Below are 17638 nucleotides of genomic sequence, written 5' to 3' on the forward strand. Positions count from 1 at the left end.
TAAAATCAGATATTTGTCTTTTCCTTTTATTTTTTAAACACAGACACATAAACGTTATTCTGCTTTGTGTAACTGACCCGTTCAAACCTGATTAGGGAGGTTAGTACACTCCTTCCATGTATTATTTCCATCTCTATACAGATTAGGATAAGTGATATTGCAATTAGTTTTGTAGCACCACCACAGGGATGCGGCAGAGATGCAGCGCGAGACCTGCGTCAAGCGAAGCAGATACAATACAGGAAACAGCCAGGATCTGTCCTTCAACGTAAAGGAAACATGTTCATGGTAAAATGGGGGAGATATATAGAGTGGACAGAATTCTGAGGCCTTATTAAAAAACAGACAAAAATATCACATTGGTACACGATAGCCTACTTTTATGTCTGTCACTTACGTTGTCTGATGCGCTTGTTAAGTGGGTCTGAAAGTGCTACAATGTAATTTCGTCATACGACCTGGTTTTATACTGAAAGGTTGGACAGGAAGTCCTGCTTATTTCGTAGCTTGATGCAGTAATTGCGGCCGCTCTGACTGCACCCAGTCGGAGCTAACGCGTTCACTCTCTCCACTCTCCATGGTTACGTTGCGGTCAGTAGTTAACGGAGAGAAAGCGGTGAGTTGAAGGACGGCTCCGTTAATCTGCTGGTAGATTTACTGGCACTGCTGCTGCACGAGCCTTGTCGGTAACGACGGCGGCAGCCGGAGGATGAGAGCGCGAGCACTGCAGTAATGATGCGTTTTATTCTGGACTGCCTGAGGACACCGAGAGCGAGAAACCCCAAGGATGAAGGGTAAATTACCGTTAACGCTTTTCCAGAAATAATGATGAAAGACTTCTTCGAGCTACGTTCGCACGAGCCGCATAGTTTTATCATTTTAAGGTGGTTTCAAACTTTTAACAACTAAATGGGAATGCCCTCTACACCGAGAAAAGCTATTGGTTTGATTTAGGATTCAAGAAAATTAGGCTACAGCAACTCAGGGCCTGCCCATTTAACTGATGGACTAATTGAACTTAACGTTCGTTAGTATGGGATGTGTGTTTCAGATATAACAGCAGTCAGCCTACCTACATTGGTGGTTAACTCAGTAACCAAGTAGCCACTCATTCAGACGACGCTTGTCTTTACGAGGGTATTCCCATTTTACACTACATTCTGTGAGGTAGCCTACTGCACTTTTTAGTGTACTACATTTTACTAGTTAGTTTGTAGATCAAATTGTGAGCCAACGCATGTAAAATGTGCACAGATTAAAGGTAGCCTATATAAAGTATTTCAAATGATCTTTACTTCAGTCAGCTACAAGCTGCTTACACACAGCCTACCTTCAAATGCAGTAATGCAGTAAGAAATAATATATAGGCCTACTGATATCTGTATTTAAGATTTGAAAACATCTGATAACATATCAGCCAATAGTAGGTTGGCGAGACACTACAGGTGAAAATATATTTTTTGTCATGCACTGGTCAATTTTAAGATTCTGGGCTGTTATGTTTATAACATGTCTAGTGTAAAGAAAACTGATTACTAATTAGCCTACTGTAAGTAAACTGGGAAAGATTCATGGTGGTATCTCTTGGTAAACATTTTTTAAAATGTTTGAAATTTTCCAGTACATATCATTAAAGGCCATTTTCTCAAAATGATTTTATTCCTATATTTTTAGCCAGAAATCTCAACTTTAGTAGCTCTTTTTTACTTTCCAATTTCATTACTGTCTATGTTCTGCGGGTTTTAACAAAGGGGTTTTGTTCATATATCATAAGTAGCCTGATTTCTAGAACATTTTATTCCTAAAAACGTGACAAAATATTCATTTTTTATGATTGTTGGCAGTAGTTCTTGACTTATACAGTAATAAAAAGAGACATCACAATTTCCCTTCAAGAGTCAATCTTTGACTCTAATATGTCAACATTTTAAAACAATAATTTTGACCCTGGCTTTATCCAATGTTTTGATTTTTGTTCTGGAGGTGTCTTCAAGTCATTTGAGAAAACAAAAAAAAAATGGTCTTACTCTCAACAGGGGAAGTTTCATGAGTATATCTTTTTTTTCAAACTTAACCCTGTTCACCTGCAGTGTCTCCTCTTAGATTGTCAACACAAAGCATAAACAGTAGGAATGCTCAATAATATCGACACATCATCGGTACTGGCCAATATCAGCTTAAACTGAACTATCAGTGTCAGCCAACATGTGTTTTCCTATTTTGCATAATGAATGAATAATACATATACTGAAAAGCATTCTATTTCATGTCCCCTGGTGGGCCATCGCGATAATGCATGCATAATATGATGTTAATTCCACTACATAAGAGACTTGATGATGAGACTTGAAAATTAGGTAGGGACAAAAGTGGATATCAATATTGGTATCAGTTAATGGCCAAATAAGTTGTTATGTATTGGCATGTTGCGTGTTGGCCAAATATCCAATATCATTCATCCCTATTACTCAGTCTTTATCAAGATCCCTTGTTGAAAATTATAATCAAGATACTTTACACAGCCTACTGAGTGGAACATTTAATCGTGTAAATTACAAGTTGCCAGTCCTCTCTGGTCGAGAAAATGTAATGGTGACATTGTTTCTAAATGACTTCAAACCTGGTTTAGCACTACTTTACTAACATTTGTTATTTATTGGCCAACATTAATACCCATATATCTATATAGAGTGTAGCACAGATGTAAAATTTGAAATAATGACATTACATTCTGAAATGGGTCATTCTGCATAATGTGTAGACTACTTTTATATTTTATTATAGGTGCTACTTAAAGTAACCTATTACTTGCAGGACTTTTACTTTAAACATTTACATTGAAGCTCTTGCTTTTTCTGTTTTTGTTTTTTTTCTTGTGTTACCTATTTTATTGTCAAGGTGCTTTATCAGTTCTGGACTGTTAGGGGAATGGAGTCTCAAAAAGCAAGCTGACTAGCCCTTATATAATTTATCCTTCTGAGGTTGCTCTGGCTAATTGTAAAGAGTTACCGACTTGCACTTCCAGCAGACACAAAGCAATATTAGCATGTAGAGTCACATATACCCGATGAAGTTATGTCCAGTCGTCTGTAGGGTTGACACGGTATGTGATTTTCATGGTGTGATAGCCGTCTTAGAAAATATCAGTCATTAGTCAGACTGACCCTTAAAAAATGAAAACAGAAGGGTTGTCTTTGGCTGAACAAATGTGTATTACTATAATTAAAACTTGAAACCGTTTAACTATGTGTAAAATATCTCCCTTTTGAAAATAACTGTAATATAGATTTTCCCTCAAGTTTTTTTTTTTTTATTCAGTGTTATAGATGACAATTTTCATATCACGGTTTACCTTAAAACAGGTATATTGCTGCAACCCTAACAGTAACTTTCTTTTAGCTTTGGTTTGGTCTCAGCTTCTGAGAAAAGTGGGTGCAAGATGGTTGAGAGCTTAGTGTTCAGTGAGTGTGCCATGACAATGGACTAAAAGTGGCTAAAAAGCTCTGCAGAGCTGTAGCTGGCTGATAATTCTCTGTAGCTATGTCACTATAAGCAAACACTTTCACTTCACACACAGTCATTTGATTCAACGTTAAAGTCCAACTGAAATTAAATGTCTTAAATGTCTGTATGTCTGCTTCTCTGTAAATCACTGGTCGTGTGTTCTCCTCGAGTGAATTTAACTAATATAGTTCCGTTGTATCCATCTATGTAGATGGAGACCTTCTTTGTATACAACTGATAAAATCTTGCATAAAGCAGCAATCTCAGCAATCTATCACACTATATTCTGCTATTTCCAATAAATTATTTACCGTGTCTGCAAGAATTTTCCAATCTGGACTTATTTAAACAATATAGCTTTACGGCTTGGCTCAGTCAGTAGTATCAGTGGCAGTAGCAGCAGACCTAGCTGCTGACCTAGCTGCTGAGTTAACTGAATTACAGACCTGTGATTCTGTTTCAAAGAGTCATTCTTCTTATTCCAATTTCAAGCATTTAAAGTTAATTATTGATGAAGTGATTCAGATCCATCTTTTTCTTTAAACAGATCAGAACAGTTGAACTGACATACTTAACAACCCAAACATTAGTGTATGAATGAATGAACTCGTGGAGAAATCTTTGCTCCCTGCCAGTAACTGGGTTAATATCAGCACTGTTCTGTAGGCTTGTGTTACAATCATAGACAGCAGCTCAAATCATAGTGACACAGTAGCTGTGCAGTAGAATTTGTTCACCCTGTCAAGCTCAGGCTTAAATGGAAAAAATGGACATGCTTTAAATCCCCAAGGAGGTTTAATATAGTTCATTATAATTCATGTGCATGTATTTTAGAGCTGAAAACGGTTAGTTACTTAGAGATATAACATGTAACATTGTCACACTGAAATGTCTAAAAACAACTAGACCTATGTTATATTCATCCCAAATGTTTCTAACAATGTTCAGATGCAGAGAAATCCATAATTTTATTAAAGGTAACAGCATGTTTTATTTGGTTCCCTCTTAATGGCATCATATCCCCTTTACCTCATGGATGTATGAAGAGAACCAGATACAGCACTGGAGTCAGGGCACTGTTTATTCCTGTGAAAGTTGCTCGATGGCACATAAGGCCAAAAAAATCCTTTGCACTGTTGGGCCTATAGGTCGGGTGCACTAGAGACTTCCACTGGCCAAGTGGCTAACTTCCAGTGTAGCCTTCCGCTAACGTCGGTGGGGATAAAATGAATCAATAGTGTGGCTTTTCCAGACTTTTGAGATGTTATTGGACCAAATGTATCAAAATAGTGAAATGAGTCATTTTGTGGGGGTTGTGGCACTCAAAAAAACCTGTTCAATCAATCAATCAATCAATTTTATTTATAAAGCCCAATATCACAAATCACAATTTGCCTCACAGGGCTTTACAGCATACGACATCCCTCTGTCCTTTGGACCCTCACAGCGGATAAGGAAAAACTCCCTAAAAAAACCCTTGAACGGGGCGCCGGTGGCTTAGTGGTAGAGCAGGCGCCCCACGTACAAGGCTGTTGCCGCAGCGGCCCGGGTTCGACTCCAGCCTGTGGCCCTTTGCTGCATGTCACTCCCTCTCTCTCTACCCCCTTCACACTTGTCTGTCCTATACATTAAAGGCTAAAAAGCCCCAAAATATATATATATAAAAAAAAAACCCTTGAACAGGGAAAAAAATGGTAGAAACCTCAGGAAGAGCAACTGAGGAGGGATCCCTCTTCCAGGACGGACAGACGAGCAATAGATGTCGTACAGAACAGATCAACATAATAAATTAACAGTAAACCGTATGACACAATGAGACAGAGAGAGAGACAGAGACAGAGACAGAGAGAGATGCAGGATAGACGGTAATGACAGTAGCTTACAACAACATTAATGAAAGTAATAATATTATAATTAATAATAATACATTAATATCTGATAGTATACATGTGTGACAATAATCATATGTGTATAGTAACAGTAGAAGTATGACTAATGATAACAGCAGCAGCAGGAGGCATCTGGCAGGACCACGGCAGCAGCACAACCACACACGTCACACTCTCCAGGCACCGCTGCAATACGAGTTAACCTGAGAGACAGCGGAGCACAAAGGCTCCGGAGAACAAGCCGAGTTAGTGACATCCAGAATGACCGAGTTAGCAAGATTCAGTAATAGGACACGAGAGAGAGAGAGAGAAGGAGAGAAGGTGCCCGGTGTATTATAGGGAGTCCTCCGGCAGACTAGGCCTAAGTCAGCCTAACTAGGGGCTGGTACAAGGCAAGCCTGAGCCAGCCCTAACTATAGGCTTTATCAAAGAGGGAAGTCTTGAGTCTAGTCTTAAATGTGGAGATGGTGTCTGCCTCCCGGTCCGCAACAGGAAGATGATTCCACAGGAGAGGAGCCTGATAGCTGAAGGCTCTGATATACTTTTGGAGACTTTAGGGACCACGAGTAACCATGCATTCTCAGAGCGCAGAGTTCTGGTGGGATAATATGGCACTATGAGCTCTCTAAGATATGACAGAGCTTGACCATTTAGAGCTTTATAAGTTAACAGTAGGATTTTAAATTCAATTCTGGATTTTACAGTGAGCCAGTGCAGAGAGGCTAAAACAGGAGAAATATGATCACGTTTCTTAGTTCCTGTTAGTACACGTGCTGCTGCATTCTGAATTAGCTGGAGAGTTTTTAAGGACTTACTAGAGCTACCAGATAATAGAGAGTTACAGTAATCCAGCCTTGAGGTAACAAAAGCGTGGACCAATTTTTGTTTATCTTTTCGGGTCAGGATAGGCCTAATTTTTGCAATATTACACAGATGAAAAAATGCAGTCCGTGAGGTTTGTTTTAAATGAGAATTAAAAGACAAATCTTGATCAAATGTTACTCCGAGGTTTCTTAGGGTAGTGCTAGAGGCCAGAGCAATGCCATCTAGAGAAACTATGTCATCGGATAAAGAGTCTCTGAGTTGTTTCGGGCCAAGAACAATAACTTCAGTTTTGTCTGAATTTAACATCAGGAAATTGGTGCTCATCCAGGTTTTTATGTTTTTAAGGCAGTTATGAAGTTTAGTTAATTGATTACTTTCTTCTGGCTTCATAGATAAATACAACTGTGTATCATCCGCATAACAATGGAAATTTACAGAGTGATTTCTAATAATGTTACCTAAAGGAAGCATATATAGAGTAAATAGGATTGGTCCGAGCACAGAACCTTGCGGAACTCCAAAACAAACTTTGGTACATAAGGATGACTCATTATGAACGTGAACAAACTGAAAACGATCAGATAAATAAGATTTAAACCAGCTTAGTACAGAACCTTTTAAGCCAATTAAGTGTTCCAGTCTCTGTAGCAGAATTTGATGGTCAGTTGTGTCAAACACCGCACTAAGATCTAATAAAACAAGTACAGAGACGAGTCCTTTGTCTGAAGCAATCAGAAGGTCATTTGTAATTTTAACTAGTGCTGTCTCAGTGCTATGATGCACTCTAAATCCTGACTGAAATTCCTCAAATAAATTATTATCATGGAGAAAATCACACAGCTGGTCTGCGACTTCAAATCTGTTGTGGAGGTTTCCACTCATAATCAGTGAACTCTATCATGACAACTCTGTCCCATCGGTCATAGACTCACAAGTCAGTCTTTAGACGCTTTGCTTAACTAAAGACTGATGACTTTCTCTCTTGTGTTTAGATGGGCGGATACAATTTCAGAGTTTAAAAAAACTCCCTACGTTGCAGAACCAATAGTAAATCTGCAGGGCGGTCCTTTGGTGGCTCGCTGAACTCTTGTGCTTGTAAACATAGTCCGACTAGAAACACGTGTAGCGGTACAAAATGGCTCAGCCGCGCTCGCAGAAAACGCCGTCAAAGTTAATGGATGTTTGTCGCGTTTGCGGCGACACATTCTCACCAACTAAAAGAAACAAACATAATCTTTTACAAGGCCATGACTCATCCGTCCAGCCGGACTATAACGTTAGAGGGAATTGCCTTGTTGTTTACAGATACTTTGGGTAGAAAACCAGCAGAGCTTTTAGCTATATATATAGCCTATATATCACATTTTTCACATCACTGTATCACCGTTTAGACTAATCCGATGTTTCTAAAGTCTATAAACACAATGAACAAACATTACTATTTCTGTGTGCACGTTTAGCTGGGCTAACCGTTAGCTGTTAGCCCTGTTAGCCGTTAGCAGTGTCTGTAATAGGTAATAACTCATTAAACGGTCCGTGAAAAAAATATCTTTTCCAGCGGATATCTTAGTTACAACATGATTGAGCTAGCAAAGCAGTTTTGTGTTGCTATGTGTGGTAGTTATTCAGTTTTGGGAAATCACGATGTCTAGAAAGCATCAGTGGCTGCAGCTGACAGGGACAGCTAACACTAGCAGCAAAGCTAACAACAGGACATCATCTGTTTAAAGCCTCCCGTTGTCGGATACGACATGAAACTACTCCAGTTAGCTCAATAATGTTGTAACTAAGACATCCGCTGGAAAAAATGTTTTCTTTACGGATGAGCACACGTTTGATAAAACAGAGTTAAATCTCGTGGCATCCATTTTCAAGCTCTCGGTGTGCTTGTTTCCTTGCGGACAAGAAAAGGGGGAGCGCACATTTCCGAGAAGGCGTGTCTTTTTCAAAAATGCAAGAGGCGTTGCTTTGTTGCCGGCCGTTTTCGCCGGTGTGTTAAACACACTTTAGAAAGGAATGTCCCCAGACTATCAGAAGGTGGAGATCTCTGATTGTCTGGTGGCGAGACTGCATTGGTCGTGGCTGCAAATCTTCATCCACTGGTCCCTTGCTCTGAGCAGTGGCAGTGAAAGTGACAGGCAGACATCAGTCAGAGTGGAGGACCTGTGAAAAATGTCCTGCTCTCATCTCCCATTGCTAGCAATCAGGTGGAGGAGCCAAGTCCCCAGCGTTCTGTTGGCATTTGAAAGTGCTAAGCCCGATAAAAGCGAGAGTGGATTCAATTTAAACTACAGTTTGTTTGAAAACATCACTGCACCTGCACAAATAGAATGCAGTAATCAGTGACCGGTATGCTAGTATTTATCATGTATACAAGGAATAACCTGATTTCTCTGTGCACATGTAAATACCATATCCCCAATATGACCATTTCCAGGATATGTCTCATAAAGGGTTATTCACTAAAATGTAAACACACTGAGTGTCCCAAGATTCTAACAAGTAATACAGCAATTTTTCCTCACAGCACATTTTTTCTTGTCATGCTAATTGCATGCCATTTTGCATCACAGAAATCCAGACCTAATTTATTCAGATGATATGTCCAACCTTTAATAATGTGCTACTATGACAAGTGCCTTATACAAGCCACCAAGCTAATGTGTACAGTAAGCCAATATATATGAGCAGCCACATATTGATTTTCTATTTTTTTTTTTCATTATTCAAAATGGGTAAAATCTTATTTCATTGTAGAACTGTGCACAACACCTACCTGCCCCTCTCTCTCTCTCTCTCTCTCTCTCTCTCTCTCTCTCTCTCTCTCTCTCTGTTCTCAGAACACAAATGATACATGTTTTACGTCAAGCTAAGTGACATAAGTTGCTAGCTATTGCACCCCGCAGTCACTCTACCTCATTCGGTACCTAAGAGACCACTTCACCGCAGTAAAAGTGGGCCACAGCTCTGCAGACCTTGAGCTCAGCTGTAGCAACTTGAATTCAATCAGAGCAGACCCCAGCATTGGGTGTCACAGTGGGCTGGTGGCCAGCAGCAGTGTTGGGGCTAACTGTGTAACTGCAGCAACAGAAGGTCTACTGATCCAGCGAGGTGGGGAAGTCTGGCACAAGATTCCCGTTGCTGTTTGCGCTGGCTGAATGTGAGTTGCTACATGACGCTCCTTTAAGGTCTATGTCCATGCAGGATGAGTCATCAAACATTTGAAATTGTTTTACCTGGTTTTACAGGAAGAGAAAAGACAGGGATTTTGATGTAAAATACTCTAATACTAATTCACTCACTCACTCTAATACTAATTCACTCACATACAGAAAGGAAAAGAAAAGATGGCAGATGGATGCAGTGAGGCAGGATACTTGGATATGTAGTTCAGTTCCCTATTTTTGGCATGTCGCCACACTCATCAGCTATATCACGTTATTATTGATTGTGTTGGTGCAACTGGTGGCTAACAACCGCCTGCTACATCCGGCCTTCACTTATGTGGCAGCAGCTCCACCAGCAGGGAAGCGCCTGGATGGGCACGCCGATCTGAGGCTAGCAGGAGTTAGCTCAGCACCACCACGGCTGGCGGGTCCACGCCGAGGGTATGGGGCCCAGCTGCAGCATGAGCGCACCGATCCAAGACTAGCGGGAGCTAGCCTAGCACCACCACAACCAGCGGGTCCACGCCGAAGGCCCAGGCCACACATGTCTTATTGCATAACAAGCTGGGCCACGGCCTGTAAAACAACTCTAAAGCCAGTTAAAACAGTCTATAAACAAGCTTTAAAAGTATTAGATAAAAAATCTAAATCCTTCCACCATTGCCAGATATTGAAGAAACATGAACGTCTAAATTGGGACAACATAGTAAAATACACCGACTCTGTGTTAGTTTATAAAATTTTTCATGGTCAAGCTCCCTCCACTACAAGATTTGTCAAAAAGAACTCAAACAGGTCATCCAGAGCAGGCTCTAGAGGTGACTGTGTAATACCATTCAGGAAAAGTGTCTTTGGACAAGCAATATTCTCTTACTGTGCATCCCAGACCTTGAACACAATACCAAGTACTTAACGTGAACTTCCAACTCTCACCTCCTTTACCAAATATCTCAAAGCATGGCTATTGGAAAACCAGAGCTGTGATCATTAACTATGTTTAAATTGTTTGTATTGTTTATTTGTCTATGAGGCAAATTGTTGGGACACCATTGTCAATTTTATGCAGTATTGCGTACATAATAGACCTATGTATGCTAATTTTGTGCAATATTTAGACACACACTTGCATTTGTGTGCTATGGGCATCTTGCAGTTCAGTCTAGCACTTTACTATTTGGTGCAATTTTGAGTAATGTGCAATATAACAAATACTTAAACAAGCAGACACTTTAGCACTTGGCACTCTTGCACTAGACACTTTAGCACTTGTCACTTTAACTAGCACTCAGGCACTTTATAAATTGATATCTAAAAATTCCTATGGTCTCCCAACTCTTGGTCTACTATGTTTCTGTGTATGTTGTTTTGCTTGTCTGTTTTTCTTAGATTATTTTCTTATCTTCTCTGTGTTTAACATCAACCTGTATATACATATATATATATATATATATGTGTGTGTGTCGGAAAGAATATATACTTTTAACAGTATATTTTAATAGTTTTAATCTTGTTTGCCTGTGTTAACTGGTTAATATGCCAACTGTATGTATATATATATATATATATATATGTATATGTATGTATGTGTGTATATATATATATATATATATGCACACACACACACACACACACACACATATATATATATATACATACATACATATACAGTTGGCATATTAACCAGTTAACACAGGCACACAAGATTAAAACTGTAATAAAACTGTTAAAATGTATTTTTTCATTACATGGGGATTCAAAATCTGCACAAATTAATAGGCAGAAAAAGAACAGAATCACAGGATGAGATGGACAAAGCACAAGAGAGCAGCAGATCCATGAAAATATTCCCATATCTCTACAAGTAACTAATCACGTGTAATGTAAAAGTTATTGCTTGTAGTGACAAACCCTCAGAGAATTACCACCAACTCTGCAGGTCCCCTCAGGTCTATGAAGCTTTTTAGCCTGTTTTAGCAAATTTTTTTAGCTGCTTTAGCTCACTGCCTGCAAACTCTGCTTTCACCAACCTGATTTCTAGCAGCAACAGGCAGCTTTTCAGTGAAAAGTCTCTGAGAAATCCACTGTACACTAGCTGCATCAAACAATTGAAGTTTGTGACTAAACCAGTAACAGAGCTGAAAGGAAAGTGAATATTAAACTGACATTCATCAGATGGACACAAACAAATGAATGATACCATTGTAAAAGGAGTGGATAGAGTCCAGAATGTATCCTGACATAACAACAGCATGTGGTTCTGTTTATACTCCATGGGGTGTCTGTACACATGTGTTAGCACGCTTGTTGCAGGCTGTGCGTAGTATACAGGCAGTTAAAGTTTGTAATGAACATGTTCACCTAGGGCTGGGCGATATGTCCTAAAAAAATATCTCAGATTTTTTCACAACAAATCCGATTCACGATTTAAACCCCAGCTTTTCCACGGTAAATATGGACACCATATCTCTTGCAAGATACATCGCGACTGCATCTGTGATCGCTTTCCACCAGGCCCCTTTCTCATCATACAGCAGTGTTTCCATAGAAACAGAATGCTTTTCAATGTATGTAATGTATGTAATTTTCATTCATTGTGCAACTGCAAAAGAAGAAAAAGCGTGTTGGCCAATTCTAATAGTTCATTTCAAAGCTGATATTGGCCAATACCGATGACTTACAAATATTATTGTGCACCCCTAATACAGTATATATATCATAATTCCCTCAGTAATATCTATTTTGCTGTGAAAACAACACGTTTGTCCTTCTGATAGTTAAATTTAGTTTCTCTCCAAAAACTACATTTTACAAATAACGGTAAACACATCATTAGAACTTTGCAATTTACCTTCACTTAAGACTAATTTTTGCTAAACAGAGCTTGAATGCATCATAATGCAACTCAGTGCAACCTCCGTGAGCTGTTAGCTGTAGCCACCAGCTGCAAACAGCTAGCATTAATCTGCTCTCCTCCTGCTGACTTTAACCTAAACAAACAAAACAACAGGACACATCCCCTGACGCGACTATAGTGAGTTTACTGCATCCTTCTGTCCTGCAGAAGATCTCTCTTCATCCTAAACATGTTTTCTGTTGTCCCAGGATGCCAGAATGCTGGCTGTTACTAGCCATCTCGTCACAAAATAATGAGATCAGTCCAATTGCCAAACAATTATTGTATTCTTCTTTTACCTGTACATTAATTTAAGTCAGTGTCCATTAGTTTCTAGCCCTGCTTTGTAGCCTGTGCAAAATTGATTTGACACTACAGAAAAACATCGGCCACTGCCATCGGTGAAAGTCATCCTATTTGCCGATATGCCGATGGCAGTCAACAAGGAGAATATCGTCTGACATCAACGTTTAGCCGATAAATCGGTGCATCCCTAATTGTGGTGCAACAGAGGGGCCACAACCTACAAATTATATTCCACATTTAAGGGAATATGCTTTTGGTATAGACCCCAGCAAAAATCACATCATCATCTTATATGTTTTCCAGTGAAAATGACATGCAGAAATGATCGTTTCCACTAAAATTGCAACTCATATCGCAATCGCAATATCTGTCAAAGTAACACAATATGATTTTCTTTTTTGCACATCATGCAGCTCTACTGCGACTTTATTAATTTTTTACAACAATCTTGAGTATTTGCTGAAGCTCTTTATAAATTAAATGTGTTACAATTATTATATTTTGCTAGCACTATAAACAAATGATTTAATTACATTAGATTACAGTATACAGTGATGTAAGTAATGATTGTAAAATTATAAACCTTATGATAAATTCATGACAGATGTTAATGATTGAAGCAGGAAATAAGGACGTTTTACAGTTATATACGCCTGGCCACATGTTTTAAATGTCTTTGTGAATGATTATTGATTGACTGGTAACACTGGCCTGTGCAGACTGCTGCTCCGTGCTCTCCAGGATTTTTTATGAATGGCTCAGTCACTGCTTTCAGTTTATGTGTGTGTGTGTGTGTGTGTGTGTGTGTGTGTGTGTGTGTGTGTGTGTGTTTCGACTGATGCATACTGCAGTGGCCAGTGATTGTGATGAAGGGGGAGGAGGAAAAAGAGGAGGAGGTGAGAGATGCGTGAGGACTAGAGAAGCAGCACGATGGTAGGAGGGGAAAAAAACAAGGAGGAGAACAGACAAGAAGGGAGGGGACTAGAGAGGAGGAAATAGATTTTCCTATGGATGGATAAGCCTACTCGCCTGCCTTCACTCTGACTCATCCCCCTCTCTCTTCCCATTCTCACATTGGTGCATTCTGCCTGTATGCATCGATCACCACACAGACACACGCACACATACACACACCCACACGTTCACAGAGGCAGCTCCGCCTCCTCTGCAGTGTAGCAACAGCTAGCGAGGGCAGCAATGGAGGAACCAGCAGTGCAGCAGGAAAAAATAGAGGGATCATGGGAAGGAGGACATGATGGAAGGAAAGCAGACTGGAAGAATGAGTGCTCTCTCTCCTCCCTCCTTAAACACTCCTGTCTCCTCTGCTGGTCGTCTCCCAGGGATACAGACGTCGTGGAAACGGATGAGAGAGTCCTCGCCAAGGCAGCCGAGATCAGAGTAAGAAGACCGCAGCACCTAGCGCTGGTGTGTGCATGTTTGTGTGTGTATGTCAGCTTTTCATACATCTGTGTGAGTGGGTTTTGTTTTTAATATCACAGTTTTTGTTACCATTAATTATGTGGACAGGACACATGTTATATGTATGTTTGTGTGTATGTATGATGTGTCCAGTTTGGGACTCCTCCATCACTGCATTTCCCATGATGCTCTCATGTGATGTCATGATGCTGTAAGACTAATCTCAGGTTGAAGCTATACACGTGTGCTCAGTCCAAGTCTGGGTTACCAAGTGGACAAAGCTTGGACCCTCGGGGGCCCTAAAGGCCCCTGGTTTGTTTTTGTTTTTTTTAATAACATGGCAATGATCATTTTACCAGTTATCACTTCTCTGCTAACTGAAGTGATCAGATGATATAATGTACGGATCTAGTAGTGCTGGGCGGTATGATCAAAAAAATTGTATCACAGCATTTTGTAACATTCTGGCACTTTAATGGTATCTTACTGTATTTTTTTGATATTTTTTACTTTTTGCATGACTGGACCTTGGTATAGGTTTACAGTGCCTTATTTAGTCAGAGCTACATAAAACCTACCGGCATTTACCTAGAAAACACTTTAATGTCATTATATTTATGCTGAAGACTTCAATTACGATATGGTTTGCTTGGCCCCTCAAAATCGTACAATAACGGAATAAGGAATAAGAATGCATTTAACAGTTGCAGAATGTCAACAGTTTTTATTGTGCAAACTGCAATGTAGTAAAAACAGAACTTAAAAAATCGATATGCCAAAAACTTCAACACCGTTTCTAAAACATATATACGGTATATTCCAAGATTGTTGTGAAGCACAGTAATCAAAGCCCTTGGTATATACATGATGATATTGAAATATATTTGTATTTCATGTACTCCTGACAGTACAATATGCTGCCGTAAACATATATATTCAAGGTATTTAAGTATTCAAAGAGATATTTCTCAAATAATCTACTGCATAAGTAAGAAATAAGCTAAACATTGATTGTCATTAGGTTATGAGGTACTTTCGCCCCATTAAGACATACCTCGAATCCAGTGTTTTAATCATTGCTCTGAGCTGCTCTCTCTCAACTGTCTGTAGTGGTACCATGTCCTTGCGTAGGTGTTATTATAGCCTATTCATAATGTTGCTTCTCTGGTGGTTTTCCCTGTTACATGATGTTTTCTGCTGAGGTAATGGTAAAATAATTTTTCTGGTTTTTCCACCACTGGCAACAACAGTGGCCAGACAAAGTAATGTTAGGTCGCATTTTTTGAAAAGCCAAATAGGGGTGGGCGATATAGCCCTAAAATAATATAACAATATTTCAGGGTATTGTTGTGATAACAATATTCTCAAAGAAATGACAAATTATTAAAAAAGTATTTTATGAATTTAAAAATGTAGAAATGCAACAAAATAACTGATATAGTTTTACATGTCAACCTACGAGTTTGCCTTCAAATATTCAGTAAAAACTAAAGAAAAATAATCTCTAACTTCTTTGGTTTGTAAACAATAGTACAGTAACTCGGAGTGAGATTCAGATTCTGTACACAATATTAATAGTACAACAAAATCAAATCTAACACAAATGACACATTTTAACAGTTCCCAAATACAAGAAATGCAAAATCCTAATTGACTGAGTTCTTTTTTTTCCCACCTGGAACTTTATGCTCTGCCATTAATCATCACGGTGTAACCTGTGACAGGCTGTTATGCTACCATAACTGTGGCACATCATGTAGTTTTTTGCTGAGTGGCGAGCGGCACATAAGTTGACATTACCAAAGGTTTATGCGTGCACAGTGAGAGAGGAGAGGCAGAGATGCCGTACTGCTGCCACAGGAACTGCTAAATGAGTTCTCTCTGAGCTGTAAGTTGCTAAAAAAGTGTCTAAGTCCAGGGCTGTTCATAAAACATTCAGGACACCACAGTTTATTCCACACTACTGAAGCTGCTCCTTTTTTAGGAACCACGGCGAAGTGGCTAATAATTTTGCTTTCAACCATGCTTGTTGTTGCCATGGGTAACAGTATGACGTCAATATGTCAAGTAGAAATATCGTGAGTATATCATATGAATTTTTCTTATCGTATTAAGATGAGATGAAATATGAGAGATGATATGGCACACCCCTAAAGCCAAAACCACTCAAAACAGCAGACACAGATCCTCTCTTGTGCACAAGTTCTTCTGGTGCATCTCCAGTCTGTCTTTCTTCATCCTCTGTCTCTTTTCTGTTCTTCTAAATCTAGTATAGCAACGAAGCTGGCAACGCCCTTATTCATTCACTTGACACACACAGATGAAAAGAACATTAATGGTCTTATCAGACTCTGGGTAGAATAGAAAACAAGTAGTTTTTCTTTGTCAAAATCTTTATTGAGCTGCTGTCGATCACATGTGAACCAAACATGGTACATCGTAGTGTGATCCAGCACGTAAGCAGTGGTTATCTTTGTTCTGTACCGTCAGGCCAATCAAACCATTTTACCCATATCATTTTAGATGTTGTGAAGAAACATTTCAGTCAACATTTTTCGCCTGTGTGTGTGTGTGTGTTTGTGCATCTCCATGCATGCTTTATCATTCAGCACATGAGATGGAATCATTCTTAAAACCTGAATAGTGTGTGTGTGTGTGTGTGTGTGTGTGTGTGTGTGTGTGTGTGTGTGTGCGTGCGTGTGCGCGCACGTGTGTGTGTGTGTGCATGCGTGCGTGTGCGCGCGTGCATATGTGTGTGTGATTGTAGGAGCTGGAGAATGCAGTGGCTGTGGAGAACATAGAGCTGCAGGAACAGCAGTCGGATCGCAAGGAGCTGGAGGAGACTCTGGTTAAATTAGAGAAACACAAAGAGAAGCTGGTGCAGCAAATAAAGACAACCAGACAGCTGTGCTATGAAGAGAGCCAACAGGTAATAATGACTTGCTATTGTACAGCTTCTCCTGTCTCTCTGTAGACTACTTGTCTACTTGAAAATGCTACCTGTGAAAGCTATTTCTTTTGGAGGTTCTGTTACAGTCTGTTATGCAGCACTGATTTAATTATATTGTCAAGGGATTTCTTGTTGGGTACAACTTTAAATTAATAAAATTGTTATAGATCATATACATCTATATGCTGATGCCAATATCAGTATTTTAGGGATTAAAAGATCCAATAACTAGATATCAGCCAGTATTGTTTTTTTTTAATCTGAAACACATCAAAAATAAACAGTTTTGTTAAGGCTCCCTTACGTCTAGTTCAAGGGTAGGCAATCTGCGTCCCCAGATACGTGCGTGGCTCAGATTTTTGAGTTGTTGGAGGTTGGCTGCAGTCGACTAGGCTTCACCGCTACCCGCTTGAGGGCAGGCAGCCAGGCTTTTGGACCTACCCGGGAGAAGGTTCATCTCTGGTGCAGCTCGGTGTTGGGCAGCGCGTCTTAACTGATAATGGAAATGAAAATCGGGGTGGCATGGCTTGACTCGGCACAGCCAAAAGTCACAGGGGAAAAGCTCTGTAAAAACAGTTTCTAAGTGAAGACAGCATGGTTTTCACTGGAGTCATCCATGTCAATATCGTGATAACTTCCATTTTGAAAAAAAAAAAAATACCTTTATTAAATTCCTGCAAAGTCT

General features: G+C 39.6%; 1 protein-coding gene across 4 annotated transcripts in view; it reads left to right on the forward strand.

The window, feature by feature from the left end:
- The first annotated feature begins 522 nt into the window (after positions 1 to 522).
- The window catches only part of LOC125902785 (uncharacterized), a 46935-nt gene continuing 29819 nt past the window's right edge, over positions 523 to 17638 (forward strand). Inside the window, exons 1-3 of one of the 4 annotated variants that reach the window (XM_049599383.1) lie at positions 523 to 794; positions 13925 to 14009; positions 16771 to 16932. In XM_049599383.1, the coding sequence (XP_049455340.1) occupies positions 733 to 794; positions 13925 to 14009; positions 16771 to 16932 (309 nt within the window). In that variant the 5' untranslated portion in view covers positions 523 to 732. Of the gene's footprint in view, positions 795 to 13577; positions 14010 to 16770; positions 16933 to 17638 lie in introns of those variants that run through there. The other 3 variants (XM_049599384.1, XM_049599381.1, XM_049599382.1) reach the window with 3 other exon arrangements.

The sequence above is a fragment of the Epinephelus fuscoguttatus genome, linkage group LG15 (genome assembly GCF_011397635.1).
Source record: "Epinephelus fuscoguttatus linkage group LG15, E.fuscoguttatus.final_Chr_v1".
Lineage (NCBI taxonomy): Eukaryota > Metazoa > Chordata > Actinopteri > Perciformes > Serranidae > Epinephelus > Epinephelus fuscoguttatus.